The 15,170-nt window shown below is 67.0% G+C and overlaps 4 protein-coding genes across 4 annotated transcripts in view; 2 read left to right on the top strand and 2 right to left on the bottom strand.

Moving 5' to 3' along the window:
• Positions 1-602, bottom strand: part of PFL1_04406 (uncharacterized protein) — a gene marked incomplete at both ends in the record, with an annotated part of 3,094 nt that extends 2,492 nt beyond the window's left edge. Inside the window, one exon of the mRNA XM_007881931.1 lies at positions 9-602. Within this exon, the coding sequence (XP_007880122.1) occupies positions 9-602 (594 nt within the window). The remainder of the gene's footprint in view (positions 1-8) is intronic.
• Positions 603-1,322: 720 nt separating this feature from the next.
• On the top strand, positions 1,323-3,414 carry PFL1_04405 (uncharacterized protein; the record flags this gene model as incomplete). Its single annotated transcript, XM_007881930.1, has 2 exons — positions 1,323-1,370; positions 1,618-3,414. The coding sequence occupies 2 exons, from the start codon at positions 1,323-1,325 to the stop codon at positions 3,412-3,414; spliced, it is 1,845 nt and encodes a 614-aa protein (XP_007880121.1).
• A 276-nt stretch (positions 3,415-3,690) lies between these two features.
• Positions 3,691-6,741, bottom strand: PFL1_04404 (uncharacterized protein; the record flags this gene model as incomplete). Its single annotated transcript, XM_007881929.1, has 1 exon — positions 3,691-6,741. The coding sequence occupies one exon, from the start codon at positions 6,739-6,741 to the stop codon at positions 3,691-3,693; it is 3,051 nt and encodes a 1,016-aa protein (XP_007880120.1).
• A 4,566-nt stretch (positions 6,742-11,307) lies between these two features.
• The window catches only part of PFL1_06881 (uncharacterized protein), a gene marked incomplete at both ends in the record, with an annotated part of 6,682 nt that continues 2,819 nt past the window's right edge, over positions 11,308-15,170 (top strand). The window contains 3 exons of the mRNA XM_007882033.1: positions 11,308-11,907; positions 12,017-14,564; positions 14,669-14,982. Coding sequence (XP_007880224.1) covers positions 11,308-11,907; positions 12,017-14,564; positions 14,669-14,982 — 3,462 coding nt within the window. The remainder of the gene's footprint in view (positions 11,908-12,016; positions 14,565-14,668; positions 14,983-15,170) is intronic.

Genomic DNA, 15,170 nt, shown 5'->3' with positions numbered 1-15,170 from the left:
CGGCCCACCGAGGGGCGGCGCGACGAGGCGCTGTGGTCGGTGAGCTGGCTGTCCTTGCGCGAGCGCGCCGCGGCGTCGTCGGTGCTGGACCTGCCCCAGCCGCGGAGGCGCTGCTCCTCGCGGGTGGCGCGGTTGTAGCGGTGCGGGTCGTTGAAGAGCTGGTCGATGCTGTTGCGGCGGCCGGTGCTGGCCTTGCCGGTGCGCACCGTGTCGACGAGGGCGTCGTCGTCGTCGTCGTCGTCGTCGCTGAAAGGCTGGTCGCTGTCGTCGTCGATCTCCTCGTTTTCGGTGCGTTCGAGGTCGCGCTCGAGGGCGCCGAGGTCGGCCTGCATCTCTGCGTGCTTTTCGTTGAAGAAGGCGACAATCTTCTGGAGCTCCTTGTCGAGCAGGGGCACAAAGTGGCGGTCGGTGTCGCTCTGTGCGGCCTGCTGGAGGAGGTTTGCCGACTCGTTTTCGACGTCGTCCGCGTTGGCGTTGTCCGAGGGGAGCATGGGGAGGTCGCGCTCGAGGAGGTAGATGCTCTTTTTGAGGTTCGAGTAGGCGACGTACTTGTCCGCCCAGTCCGGGACGCTGTTGAACTGGAGGCTATGCGAGAACTTCATGGTGGGCGAGTGGCGGCCGGGGTGGGGGTAGGAGTGGGGGTGTCTGGGCGTGGGCCGGGTGCGGCCGACGAGGGGACGGAGGGGGATCGAGTCGGGATGATCTAGCTCTAAGTGTGAGGGCGAATCTAGCGAAGGGTCGCGTGCTCTGGCCTTGCCCTTGTCGATGCTGGCGGCGATTTTGTTGGTGCTGTCGTGGGCGGCGTCAGTTTGTTGGTTGCGGATCGAGGAAGAGGAAGGAGAAGAGGTTGGGATGGCCGTGCGCAGGAGCGGTAGCATCCACTCGGCGTTGGCTGATTAGCCCCTGGCGGAGGCGATGGTGCTGCGGCGCTGCTGCTGCTGCTGACGCGGCGGAGCGAGCGTGGGGCGAAGAAGGGCGGTGTATGTGATTGCAGGCTGGTCGCAGTCCAAAAAAAGAGTGTCCGATGGAGAAATGTTGAGGAGAGAGGGGAAAAGGCGATGGTGGTGGTGGTGGTGGTGGTGAAGGGTGGGAGGGCGGAAGCCTCCATGGCTCGGATCGAGTTGCAACGGCCGAACGGCAGAGAGGGGCCCTCAGCGCCGTCCGTCGGCCCCTGTTTGCTTGCCTCGCCTTTGCTAGACCCACCACCACCACCACGCCACTCTACGACCCGCCATCGCCGTCGCCGTCGCCGTCGCCGCCACCGCCACTGCCACCACCATCGCAACTGCCATCCTCATTGCCCGCCATACCCGCCTCCCACCATGGGCCACGGAAAGTCGGACCGCCTCTACGTCACCCAGGCAGAACACGTAAGTCGCCCCCCCCTGGTCCTCGCCTTCACCCTCGCTGCCGGCCCCCCTGCTTCCACGTCCTGACTCTGCGTCCAAACGTACATACACTCGCAGTCGCCACATCCGCCAGCACCACCTTCACCGCCACTGCACCATCCCACAGCGACCCGTGACGGCCATGGCTGACCCCGCTGCCCCTCCTCTTCACCACTGCAACCACCACCGCCGACTCCGCCGCCTGCTATCCTCCTCTCCCACCTGACAGTCCGGCATCTACGGCCAGCATGGCGCATCCACCGGCAAGCACCAAAAGCAAGAGGGCGACAACTATCAGCCCCTCCCCTTTGACTGCTGCGCCATCAGCCTGCAGCCCTGGTCCAACCCCGTATGCTCAAAGGACGACGGCACCGTCTTTGAACTGACCAACGTCATCCCCTTTATCAAAAAGTACCGCGTCAACCCGGCCACCGGCCAGCCCCTCGACCTCGACCACCTCGTCACGCTCCACTTTGCAAAGAACGAGCGCGGGCGCTACCACGACCCCGTCTCGTACAAGGAGTACGGCGAGCACACCCACATCGTCGCCCTCGCCCCCTCGGGCAACGTCTTTAGCCACGACACGGTCCAGCAGCTCAACCTCAAGGCCAAGTTCATGCGCGACCTCCTCACCGACCAGCCTTTTACAAAGGCCGACATCATCACCCTCCAGGACCCGCACAACGCAGAGCAAAAGGACGTCAGCAAGCTCCACCACGTCAAAAAGAACCTCGTCGTCACCGAGGCCGACCGCGGCATCGACACCACCGAGGAGGTCAACCTCGCCGCCACGGGCAGCGCCGGCGCCCTCCTCGCCAAGTTGCGAGCGCAGAAGAACAAGGAGGCAGACGCGTCGACGTCGTCGTCGTCGTCGGCGCCGAAAGCCAAGTCCGCCACGGCCCCCGCCGCAGCATCATCGCTACCACAATCGACAACAGCACCACCGACGACGACGGGCGACACGGCGCTGTCGCGCACCAAGGGCAAGCAGCCGTACAACGCCACGTCGGCCTCGACGGGCATGACGGCGGCGAGCTTCACCAGCACGGCGCTGACGCCGCGCACGCGCACCGAGCGCATCGTCGTCGACGAGGAGGAGCACATGTTTGAGCAGTTCCGGCAGCGCAAGTCGCGCGCCGACAAGGCCTACGTGCGGCTGCACACCAACTTTGGGCCGCTCAACCTCGAGCTGCACTGCGACCGCGCGCCCAAGACGTGCTACAACTTCCTCGAGCTGTGCCGGCGCGGCAAGTACGACGACACGGCCTTCCACCGCAACATCCCCGGCTTCATGATCCAGGGCGGCGACCCGACGGGCACGGGCAGCGGGGGCAGCTCGATCTGGGGCCGCGATTTCGGCGACGAGTACGACTATCCGTCGGCGCTCAAGCACACGTCGCGCGGCACGCTCTCGATGGCCAACCGGGGTCCGGGGACGAATAGCTCGCAGTTTTTCCTCACCTACCGCGCCACGCCGCACCTGGATCGCAAGCACACCGTGTTTGGGCGCCTGGTCGACGGCGAGGGGGACAAGACGCTCGACGCGCTCGAGTCGGTCCCCACGCAGAAGGGCACCGACCGGCCGCTGCGCACGATCCGGATCCTCGAGACGACCATCACCGAGGACCCGTTTGAAAAGTACAAGGCGCAGCTCGAGCGCAGGCTCAAGCGCGAGGATCCCACCAGCGTCGAGGCGGTCAGGAGGGAGGAGAAGAGGAGGAGGAGGGACGAGGACCGCACCACGTGGCTCGGCACCGAGCTCGCACCCAAGGGCGGTGGCACGTCGTCGTCGTCGTCGTCGTCGGCGGCGGCGGCGGCCCGCGGCAACGGCAACGGCATCGGAGGAGGAGGAGTAGGCAAGTACCTCGCCACGTCGTCGTTGTCGTCGAGACCGACATCCGGTGCTCCAGCGGCGGTGGCGGCGCCAAAGGGGCAACCATTCGAGGTCGGCAGCGGTATCGTCGACAAGGCCAAGGCGAAAAAGGGCGGTGGCGGTGGCGGCTTTGGCGACTTTTCGTCGTGGTAGAGCCCCGAGCCGAGCCGATCAGGCCCCCCCTCTCCTCTCCCTCGTCATCCTCGACCATCGCCAACGTCGCCGGTTGCTTCCTCTGTCCTCTGCCTCCGCCTCGGTCCGTCAGTGGTCAAGGACGGGGCGAATGAGTGTATGTATTCTAAGACTTGGCAGCGAGTAAAACAAGGATAGACACGAAGGAGGAGGAGGAGGGGTAGCAGGGGAAGGAGTCGACGGAGGGCGTGGCGGCCGCGCGGCAGGGGACGGAACGGATCCTAGTCGGACTCGCGACTAGCGCGTCTCTCGCATCCTCGACCAGACGACGAGGCAGAGAAGGCCAAAGACGCCGAGGTTGAACGGGAGCGCCAGGATGAGGAGGTCGCGGTAGAAGGCTCCATCCCTGAATCCAAAGAGGTTGCCGGCAAACACCGAGACCGAGGTCTGGATGCCGACGCCCGCTACGGTATCCTTGAGATCGAGGCCCTTTAGTTCGTGCACCGATACAGCTTCGAGGGCGTACTTGAGCGGCGAGAGCCACTGCAGCCACCTCAGTACGGCCGGGATCTGATCGAGGTTGAGCAGAAATCCTCCATAGCCGATGTTGAAGAGGATAAAGCTCCCCGCCATGAGGATGGTGACGGAAAGATCCTCGATCAAGGCCGACAGGATCATGTCGACCAGCGCGACCGACTCGTGCAGCAAAAAGGCGATGAGGACAAACTCGAAAAATGTCACCGCATCGGCCTTGAGCCCGACCATCCAGTAGAGGATGGTGGTGAAGAGCAACGTGGGGATGAGGCGGAGCAGCACGGCGTCGAACAGGACAAAGCTGACGAGCCACGCCACGGCGCCGTACAGCCCGTTGCTCCGCTCGCGCACCATCAGCGCGCGGCTGCGCGCCAGCGTCGTCGAGGCCGACAGCGCCGCAAAGCAGAGCAGGATAAAGAGAAAGTACATCGACCCGACGCGGTTCTGGAAGCCGGCGATCGTCAGGTCGACCTGGTAGAAGCAGCCGCCCACCAGCAGCCCGATGGTCACCGCGCCCACGAGGTGCGCCAGCGGGCCCGCGCGGTCGCGCAGCGCCGTCTGCCACGCCCGCCGCGACAGCGTCGAGAGCTGCGTCATGAACGTCGTGCACGGCTCGTTGCCCGCCTCGCGCGCCCACGCCGCGCCCGCAGCCACGCCCGGCGACGACGACGACGACGACGACGACGACGACGGCGGAGCGGAAGACGACGAAGGATCGGAGCGGCTGTCCTGGTACGACGGCTCCGACACGCGCCGCGTCCGCTGCTCGGGATTAAAGGCAATCTTGAGCAGGTGGTCGGCAACGTTGTGGCCCGTCGGACACGGCTCGCCCTGCGCCTCGCACCACGCCAGGCTCTCGGATGGCGGGCCCGTGTAGAGCACCCGCCCGGCCGCCATGAGCATGACGACGTCAAAGGTGTGGAAGATCTCCGAGGACGGCTGGTGCACCGTCATGATGACCGACGTCGAGCCGAGCTCGCCGGCGCCGCGCGCCAGGTTGCGGAACGCCGCCACCACCCGGCTCGCAGAAAAGGAGTCGAGGCCCGACAGCGGCTCGTCGGCCACGAGGATGCGCGGGCGCGCAACGAGCGCGCAGCCGATCGACACGCGACGGCGCTCGCCGCCGGACACGCCGCGCCGGCTGTGGTCGCCGATGCGGCGGTCGGCCACCAACGTCAGGCCGAGCAGGTCGATGACCTCCTCGACCAAACCCGACTTGTCCGACACGCTCTCCGGCAGCGACAGGTCGGCCGCCATGCGCAGGGCCTCGCGCACCGTCGAAAAGGCCGGCAGGGCATCGTCCTGGTCGACAAAGGCGATGGCGCGCGTCGAGCCGTTGCCGGTGCCGGTGCCCGGTCTCGCGCCCGCGCCGTCGGCGGCGCGCAGGAAGGCCACCTCGCCCGCAACGCGACCAGACTTGGACCGGCCGGCGAGGATGTCGACGAGCGACGACTTGCCCGCGCCCGAGGGACCGAGGAGGGCGAGCATCTGGCCGGGCTCGACGCGGCCGCTGACCGAGTGCAGGATGTGATCGGAGCCGTGGCCGGCCTCTGGGTCGTCAAAATGCAGCGTGGGGTGCGCCAGTTGGTGACGGTGGTCGGCATCGTACGCGGGCGAGATTGGCGCCTTCTCGTTGCGGCTGTCGCCGCTGCTTCGGAGGGGTTTGGTGCTGCTGCCGTCTACGAGGCGGCTGCTGCCAACGGGCCCGCCTCTGCGTCGGATGCCCAGGCGGTTGCGTGGCGCCAGGCCGTAGTCGATGCGCTTCCAGACGAGCCCGACGGGCGCCGGATCGAGGCGGGCGGGTCTCCTGGCGGCCTCGCGCCTGCGCCACACGCCGAAAGCGACGAGTGCCAGCAGCGACGCCACAAAGACGCCGAGGACGGCGAGGCCGCCGATGAGGGGACCGCTGAGGCGGTCGCCGTTGCCCGTCTCTCCGCCCGCGAGCGCCTGGTCGCGCCAGTGGGCGTGGATCTGTCCCTCGGTGACGCAGCTGCCGAACCTGCACTGCTTGAGGGGCAGGCCACCGTCGCCGAGGAGGTTGTTGAGCAGGTTGCCCTGGAAGGCGCAGTCGGCCGTGGTCCCCTCGGGCGCCTTTGGGTCGATGAAATCGCACGGCATCCCGAGCGCGCCGCTGAGGCCGTTGATGATGGGCGTGAGGTCGAGGGCGCCGCCGCCGCACATGACGGTGCCGGGGATGCAGTAGCACTGGAGGTTGTCGCACTGGGTCGAGGTGGTGCCGAAGCGGCTCTTGCCCAGCGCGGCGCTCTGGGTCGAGTTGCGCGAGGCGCAGTTGCTGGCCTGGCAGTAGAACTGCTCGACGCCGTCATAAAAGACGCTTGCCAGCGTCGTGTTGGGCATCTGGGGCCAGGGCGCGACGCCCGTGGCGGCAAAGTCGTCGGGGGTGGCGCCGACCTTTGTCATGGCCATGGTCATGGGCTTGGGAAAGACGGCCTGGATCGTGGGCTGCACGACGTCGCAGTCGATGAAAGTGGTGCGGACGGCATCGGGCTGGTTGTAGCAGACGACGCTCGAGTCGCCGGTCAGGGTGAGCGCGCCCGACGGCGAAGACGGCGAAGCGGTGCCGCGGCGAGCGGAGCACGACCCGGCGCCGGAGCAGACGTTGCAGTTGACGCCGGTGAAGCCTGGGTCGCAGGCGCACTGGGCGTCGCCCGAAGGCTTGCGGGGTCGGCCGTCGGGGGGCTGGTAGATGGACCCGCAGGTGGCGGCGTCGCAGAGCTTGGTGGTGGTGTTGGAGGGCGCCAGACCGGGCGGGCAGGTGTGGTAGAAGGAGAGGGCGCTGGCGTCGGACGGCATGGCGGACGATGGCGAGCGGAGGTCGTGAAAGGGCGGCAGCGTGTGGCGATGTCCGAAGGTGTGGGAGGAGGCAGTGATGAGCGGTAGGGTCAACGTTGGCGCGGCAGAGCGAGGAGCAGCACTGGGCGATGGCGTCGGGTGGGTGCACGGCAGCCGTCTTATAGCGCGGCGTGCCTGTTGAGGCGACGGAGGAGGAGGAGGAGGGGGAGGGGGAGGATGAGCAGCTGCTGGGTCGGGGTCGGTCGAGGGAAGACGAGAGAGAGGCAGAGATAGAGGCTCGGAGCCTCGACGAGCCACGGACAACCAAGCCGAGATCGAGTCGGAGGTGGGGGCGCGCGGGGCGGCCAGCGCTAGCGTTAGCTACCGTACGCCGCCTTGGGGTTGCCGTGGCCTTTGGGCGAGGTGGGCGAAATAATGAAGCAGGCTCAAAGCTAGGGCCAGGTTAGACGCTGGTGGCGGGTGCGATGCGGTGCGGTGCCGGTGCGGTGCCGGTGCGATGGCGGTACGATGGCGGTTCGGTGATGGTGGCGATGGTGGTGCAAAGTGGGCCGGTCGGTAGGGCAGGCTAGGTGCGCATCCGGTGGACCAGGCCAGCAGGCCTAGGCAGAAGAGAAAGCAGGTAAGTTAGGTATGGAGTTACATACATGCTCGTCGAGTTGGCCGCTGTGCCTCGTGCGTTTGGGCTGCAACACTACGACGACTCTCTCACACTCTACTCTCTGTCCCTGTGTCCGGCGCATCAAAGGGTCTCTCTCTGTACGCCCTCTTTGCCGCCCGTCGATGGCTGGTTTGCTCGCTTGCCGGCCCTATCGACGACGACGACGATGTGCCAGGCCAGCTGAGTCGAAGCGATCCAAAGCCTAGCCTGCTGGCTTGGTCGTGCTGCCCGCCTTTGTGTGGGCGATAGCGTGGCCGGTGGCCAACCCCCACAACGCGGCCGGTGGCGCGCGGGGCTGCGTGAGAGCCAGCAGCGGGGCGTCTGCGCTGCCGTCGAACCAGGCAAGCAAGAATCTTTTTGAGCTGCTTCGTCGTTCGGCAAAGGCCAGAAGGGCGGAGGCCTGTCGGCGCAGGGTAGGGTAGGCCAGGCCTGACTTGGTCCCGAGTCCCTGCGTGCGTGCGCGTAGGCGTGTTCCTGGCCAGGTAGGATGCCGCTGGCTGCAAGAGCATGTGCATCCCCTCGACGGCCAGGCCAGGCCAGGCGAGGCGAGGCAAGGCCAGGCGAGGTCCAAGGCAGGCGGGGCGGGGCCACGGGAGGCGGCGGGAAGCCAGCCAGGCCGTCTGGGGCCCGCCACGCCAGCCTGTCTACCCGCACCCGCGCACACACGACGGGCGGTGGCGTCGGGGGGTGACACCTCGTCCCACGTCTCCCTCTCTCTCTCTCTCGCTCCTTTTTGCTTCTTTCACCATCACCTCCCATGGAGACGGACCGCCGACCTGAAGAGAGCCGCCCCCTTCCGGCAGGGGCTGTCCGGCCGGCGTTTGGCTGCCACCCTCTCTCGCGCTCAACACTACTGTCCGCACCTCTGCAGGCTCAGCGCGCGGGGCCAGACCAGACAAGCGACGGCCCACGGCACCAACCTGTCGCGCCGTGACGCGCGTGGACGGCCTCCCTCGTGTCAAGCAGACAGAACACATACAGCGAGGCAAGCTCAGCTCGCTCGCTCCTCGTGTCGGCGTCCAGCGCCAGGTGGTTCTACCTGCCCGCCTGCCACCTGGCCTGCCAGTCAGCTCGAAGGCGGCAAAGTGTGGCGCCAAATTCCCATCTCTGGCTGGATCCAAGAGGCGCACGGGCAGGACATCTTCTCCACGTTTGCCCGCGGCCCTCGATCGTCTACTCCAGCCCAGCCGTGTTCATGATGGCAGCGGCGCACAACAACATCAAGTGTGACAGGGCATCTCGCCCTGCCTTGGCCAGGCCCGGCCAGGCAGCGCGTGAGGCATCGGACGGAAAGCAGGGCCGCTCCTCGAAGGCAGAGTGTGGCGACCTGGTAGTCATCGAGAGCTCAGAGGGCCGGCCCACTTGCCAAGGTCGACGATGGGTGGCAGGCTGAGCCATTGCGGCAGCAACCGAAGGTGGGCTCGGCAAGAGGGCAGGTAGGCCTCCGAGCGACGGTGACGGCTGCGGCGAGCCCGGTCCGGATATCGTCGCCAGCGGTCCAGACGCGCTATCCGACTCGGGCTGGGCCTGGCCTGGCCGTTCGGCTGTTGACTTTTTTCCCTGTCCCGGTGGTGGCGGGCAACGCGCGGCTGTTGGCGCGCCTGCTGGGGCTGGTAGGGTAGGTACGAGGCCAGGGCCAGGGCCTGAGTTGGGAACGGCGTCGAGACAGAGAGGAGAGAAGGACGCAGCCGGCGTCGTGATCGTCGCAGCCGCTCTACCTCATCTTTCAAGACGGCCGGGTGCAAAGAGACGTGCGTGGCGGCGGGCCTGGCCTGGCCGCACAGCGAGGCGGTCAGGGTGGCGGGCAGCTGCGCGACGGTCACACTCGCTCGCTCGCCGCTTCCATCTCTCTCTCTCTGCCACTCTCCGTCTCTCATGAGCTCGACGACGTGCGCAGGCCGAGGCCAGGCGGTGGAGTGGCCCTGCTTGCTCTCGAGGTCGACTTGGTTCGGTTTAGCTCTCTGGCCCGCCTCTTGCCGTGCCGTGCCGTATGGAAGCGCCCCTTCCTGCGGTTGGTGAGCAGGTAGGATGGCGGCCAGGCCAGATGATTGCGAGTAGGACGATGGCCTGCCAATCTTGATACTACAGCGACGACGGTGGGCCGCAATACAAAACTCAAAAAACTTCGCTTCGAGCAGAGGGCGGCAGGCAGGGACCCTCTGTGCACTGGACTCGACTTGGCCTGGGCGAGCGAGGGGCGAAGGGGGGGGGGGGCCCGCCGTGTCGGTGTCCGTGTCCCTTGACCCTGGGCCTGGCCTGGCCTGGCCCGCTCCGCTGCCGGGCGCCCGTGTCTCGCTGACGCCGACCGAGGCTGGCTGGCTGCACGCTGCCCAGCTGCTGCTGCTGCTGCTGCTGCTGCTGCTCCTGCTTGGTGGGCCTGGCCCTGGCCCTGGCCAGCTGCGCTGCCCTCGCTCGCCTGTGCGCCTGTGCGCCTGTCCGCCTCCGCCGCCCATCCGCCTTAGTTTCCTGCCTTGGTTTCGCACGCCCTCTCGACTGGCCGCTCCCTCGCCCCTTGGCCTTTCCCCAACGCTGCTGCTGCCGTCGCCGTCGCCCCCCTCGTCCACCTCCACCACCGCCACCGCAACGACGACGACGACGACGAATACTCGGCGGGATTGCAACCACCACAACGCCGCACGCGTCCCCACCGCCGCCGCCACCACCACCACCTTCACCACCCTCATCCCGGTCCCTGGCCTGCACCGTGCCTCGACCTCCTTCGACCAAGACAGCCTCGACGACGACGGCACAGACGCCCCTCGCACACACACACACACACACACACACACCTACACACGCACATACGCGCGCAGACATCCTCTACCGTGTCTGCTCCGTGGCCCCGACTGCTCAAGTCTTGCTCCATCCCCTCGTCTCCTGACCCTCGACCGTCGGTTCCCTGTCCCGGCTCGAGCCCGGTTCTGCGCCTCGTTTTCTACCGCTGGCATCGATCGCCCCGTTCCTTCCCGACTCCCGGCTCCATCCCCGACATCGTCGTCCTCATCCCGACCCCTTCGGCATCCGTCATAGACACGTCGTCCTCGGCTCGTCTCTCGACGCCCCGCCAAGGCGCGGACCATCCCACCATTCACGCCGAGCAGATTCATCCACAGCCTTGCCTACGCTCGCCTGCTCGCCCGCCCACCTCCCTGTCTATCCATCCCTCCGGCGCCCTTCCTCGGGTCCACGCGCAGCAACACTCGGCGCAGCCTACACAACTGGCCGCTCCCCATCTCGATCCGTCATCAGGGTTCTGCCTCTTTGCGTTGCGCTGCGTCGCATCGCATCGCTTCACATCGACCGCCCACCTAGCCAACCTTTCTCCGCTAGATCGGCAACCCATCTTGACCCTCTGATCATCCTCCCCTCGTCGGTGCACCAGTTACCATCGCACTTCCGGCCCCTTCTTTCCCGCCCCGGATCGGCGCTCTGATTCGGCCTTGACGCCGCGACCCGCTCCGCCCTCGTCCGCGCTCGCATCGCGCCTTGAGAGCCGGTAGCTGCGTGGCAGTCCTGGATCAACCGCCGCAAACAGGGCGAGGCCCTCGACCTCCTCTGCCGGTCTCACAGAGACGCGCGAAAGTCTACCTCGACGCCGACCTACGCGCCGCTGCCGCCGACCTCGGCGGGCAAGGGCTCCAAGTCCGATCGCAAGCTTCTGCCACCAGGCATCCACCGCTGTCGGTGCGCCCGCGGCCCGGCTGCTCGCTCCGTGCAAGTTCCGCGGGGCCGCGACCCGATCGGCACCCTTGGGCATCGCCGCTTCGTCTGGCGCACTTCCGTAGCCCTTGCTGTTCGAGCCCACTGTCCAGGGTCGCACTGCCCTCTAGGCTCTACGCTCGAGGGCGCGCTGCGCTCCAGTCTGGCCTCGATCGGTGCCGTCTCGACGACCCCTCGCCCTTGCCACCATGTCCGGCTTCGACCCCTCCCAAAACAATGGCGGCATGATGTTCAACCTGAACAATCTCACGCCGCAGCAGCTGGCAATCCTCCGCCAGCAGCACCAACAGCAGCAGCAGCTCTTGCAGCAACAGCAACAACAGCAGCAGCAACAGCAACAACACCCGGGCCAGGCGATGGGTCAGCCCTCGCAGATGCAGCGCAATCCCTTTCAGCAGCCGCAGCCCCAGCAGAGCGGTGGCTTCCCAGCCGGATTCAGTCAGCAGCAATTGCAGGCTTTGCTCGCACAGCAGCAGCAGCAGCAGCAGCAACAACAACAACAACAACAGCAACAGCAACAGCCGCAGCAGAATGCCGCCGCCGCCGCCGCCGCCGCTGGTCAGGCATTCAGGCCACCACAGCAAATGATGCAGCCGCCACAGCAGCAGCAGCAGATGCAGCCTCAGCAGCAGCCGCAACAGCAGCAGCAGCAGCAAGCCCCACAGATGACGCAGGCTCCGATGGGTCAGCCGCAGCAACCAATGCCGGGCATGCCGACCCTGGCGCAGATCTCAATGGCCATCGAACAGGCCAAGAAGGGTCTGCTCAACCCCACCCAGCTCAACGCTGTGAGTCTATGCGGCGCATCGTGGCGCGAAAGAGTCGATCCGCGACCGACCCGCCCTGTCGGCCGATGCACTGACCCTTTTCGACCTTGATCCGTCCTCTCTCTCGCAGCTGAGGCAAACGATTGCTAGGCAACAGCAGCTCCAACAGGCGCAACAGGCGCAGCAACAAGGCGTGAGGCCTCCGCCGTCGCAGCAGCAACAACAGCAGCAGCAACACCAGTCGCCACAACAGCAAGTGCAGCAGGTGCAGCAGGCCGGGCAGCAACCAGGCCAGCCGCACCAGCAACAGCAGCAGCAGCAGCAGCAGCAGCAGCAGCAGAACCCGTTCGTCTTTGCCGGCGCGGGCCAAGGCTTCCCTGGCGGCCAGCCTCGGACACCTCAGATGCATGCCCAGGCCCAGATGATGGCCGGCTTGCAGCAGGCCCGCCCTGCCGGGCTGCCCATGGGCGCTCCCAACTATCTGCAGCCCGGTAACCAGCCCCAGCAGCAGAATGGAGGCCAGGCTCCGGCTCAGCAGCAGCAGCAGCAGCAGCCTCAGATGCAGCGCTCCGAGACACCGCAGAAGCCCGGCCAGCCGAGCCAACGACCGCCACAGCAACAGCAACAGCAGCAGCCGCAGCAGCCGCAGTCGCAGCAACCGCAGCAGCAGCAGCCGGGCAACGGTGTCGGCATGATGCAGAACATGCCGCAGCAACAGGGGCAGCAGGCCCCGACACGGCCGCCGGGCGGCATGGGAGACATGAGCGCCGAGGGGCGCAACCCGGTCCAGTTCCTGCGTATGCTGCAGCAGCGCATCATGGACCTCGAGACCAAGCTGGGCAGCGAGATCGGCCCCGACGAGCGCAAGCAGACGCAGAACCAGATGGCCGACATCAAGCGCGTGCAGAGCGCCATCTTGGCCAAGCTCAATGCACAGAACCCGGCCATGGCGGCCATGGCGATGCAGCAGCTCCAGCAGATGGTCCAGCAGCAACAACAGCAGCAGCAGCAGCAGCAGCAGCAGCAACAACAACAACAGCAGAACAACAGTGGAGGCGCCGGTGCGATGGGAGCGCCGCAGACCCAGCCCTCGCCGGTGATACGGCCGCCCACACGCCCGGGCTCGAGCGGGCCCGCGTCGGTGCGCCCTCCGCAGGGCCAGTTTGGCAGCCCGATGCCGAACGCATCGATCCTCCAGGCGCAGGGCAGCGGACAGCAGCTCCAGCAGCAGAACGTGACGCCGCAGATGCCGCACCAGTCGCCGCACGTCCGTCCCTCTCCCCAGCTGTCGGGCCCCCCAGCTTCTGGTCCCGCTGGGGCGGGCGGACCGCACCCGGCTGTCCAGGGCGTCCCCTCACTGCGCCCCGACCAGTTCACTCGCGCGCTGGTCGACCTGATGAAGAAGCGCGGCACGCCCATCACCGCGCTGCCCAAGGTGGCAGGCCGAGACCTCGACCTGTACCGATTTTACCAGATCGTGCAGGCGCACGGCGGCAGCGAGGCGGCCAACCAGAAGGGTGCCTGGCCCGCCATCGCCATCGCGCTCGAGCTGGCGCCTCTGGGCTCCCCGCAGACGCAGGCCATTGGCCAGTCTCTCGCCGCCGAGTACCGCAACTACCTCGCGCCCTTTGAGGAGACCTGGCAGCGCGCCATGCATCATCAGTACCAGATGTCGATGGCCAACGCCGGCCTCGGGCAGGGACAGGGTCCGGCAGGCAACCAGAGCGACGCGTACAAGGCTGCAGCGGCCAAAGCGGTCGCAGGACAGCCGAACGCGCAGCAGCAGGCGCCGCCGCAGCAGCTTCAGCAGCAGCAGCAGCAGCAGATTCGGCCGCCCGTCACACCGCAGATGCAGCAAATGCAGCAGCAGCAGCAGCAGGGCGCCGGCCAGATGCAGAGCCCGATGATGCAGCAGGCCCAGCAGCTCCAGCAACAGCTCCAGCAGCAACCGCAGCCGCAGCAGGGGCAGGCGGTGCGACCACCACAGATGCCGTCACTGGCGGGTTTCAACCCACAGCCAGCGCCCATCCTGAGTCAGGAGAACCTCGCTCGGATGAACATGACGCAGGAGCAGTTTGCCAAGATGTTCCTGTCGCAGCAGTTTAACAACTGGCGACAGCAGCAGCAGCAGCAGCAGGCCAAGGCGGCTGGGGCCGCAGGCCAGGCGTCGCCGTTTGCGCCGCACCAGGCCATTGCCAACCACGGCCAAGCTTCGTCCATGGGCCAACCGTTGCAGGCTCAGCAGCAGCAGCAGCCGCAGCCGCCCGTCCAGACGCCACAGCCTTGGCAGATGCAGGCTCCCCCGCCGCCGCAGCAGGTGCCGCCGACAGGCCAGGCCGGTGCGCCGATGCCCTTTGGAACCCCGCAGATGCAGGCCAACGCATCGATGCCCGGCCAGCCGCAGCCGCAGCCACAGCCGCAGGGCGTTCCGCCACCCGTCGGCGGTGACCCCTCGCAATCTGCCCAGCAAGGCCAAGGAAGTGTGCCGCCGCAGCCGCAACCGCAGCAGCAGCAGCAGGCGGGCCCCTCGATGGCGGGTCAAGCGGGCCAGCCGCCCCAGCAGCTGCCCCGGCAGCAGGGCGTCGCTCCCACGCGCTTCATTGCCGTTAGCCCAGAGCAGCTGGAGCAAGCGCGCATCGCCATGCAAAAGATTGACCAGGAGCTGGCCACCCAAAGACGTGAGTGCCACCGCTGGTCCACCGAGATGCCCGCCCTGAATGCACGGCACGCTGACATCGCCGCTTTGTACCCTGCGCGCGCCTTTCCTCCTGCGCCGACACAGCCCAACTGCCGGTCATCACCAACATCACCGACGACGAGCGCGACCAGATCCTCGACCAGGTGCGCAAGCTGGCCCCCATCCAGGCCACCGTCACGGCGCTGCTGCCCGCCTTTTACGCAATGAACGGCAACCTTGAGCCAGCCAAGCGCCTCAAGATCATGGCCTTTATGTACAAAGACCAGCACGATCTGCTGCCCAAGAAGCAGTGCATCCTGCGGCTGGCGGACCTGGACAAGCTCAAGATGCAGATGAGCCGATGCATCAGCTTTGTGCGCTCGAGCAACCCGCAGATTGCGCACAACATCATCCAGCAGGTGGGCGCTCACCGCGGCGGCGCGGCGCCGCCATCCGGGCCACATCAATTACAGCAACAGCAGCAGCAGCAGCAGCAGATGCAACCCCAGCTCCAACAGCCACCGGCGCAGCAGCAGATGTCGCCACCCCAGATGCAGTTCCAGCAGCCGCAGCAGCCCCCGGCGCCGCAGCAGCCCCCGGCGCCGCA

The sequence above is a fragment of the Pseudozyma flocculosa genome (genome assembly GCF_000417875.1).
Source record: "Pseudozyma flocculosa PF-1 unplaced genomic scaffold scaffold00014, whole genome shotgun sequence".
In the NCBI taxonomy this organism is placed as follows: Eukaryota; Fungi; Basidiomycota; class Ustilaginomycetes; order Ustilaginales; family Ustilaginaceae; genus Pseudozyma; species Pseudozyma flocculosa.
The sequence above is the reverse complement of the archived record's forward strand: the minus strand, read 5'-3'. Positions and strand labels throughout refer to the sequence as shown.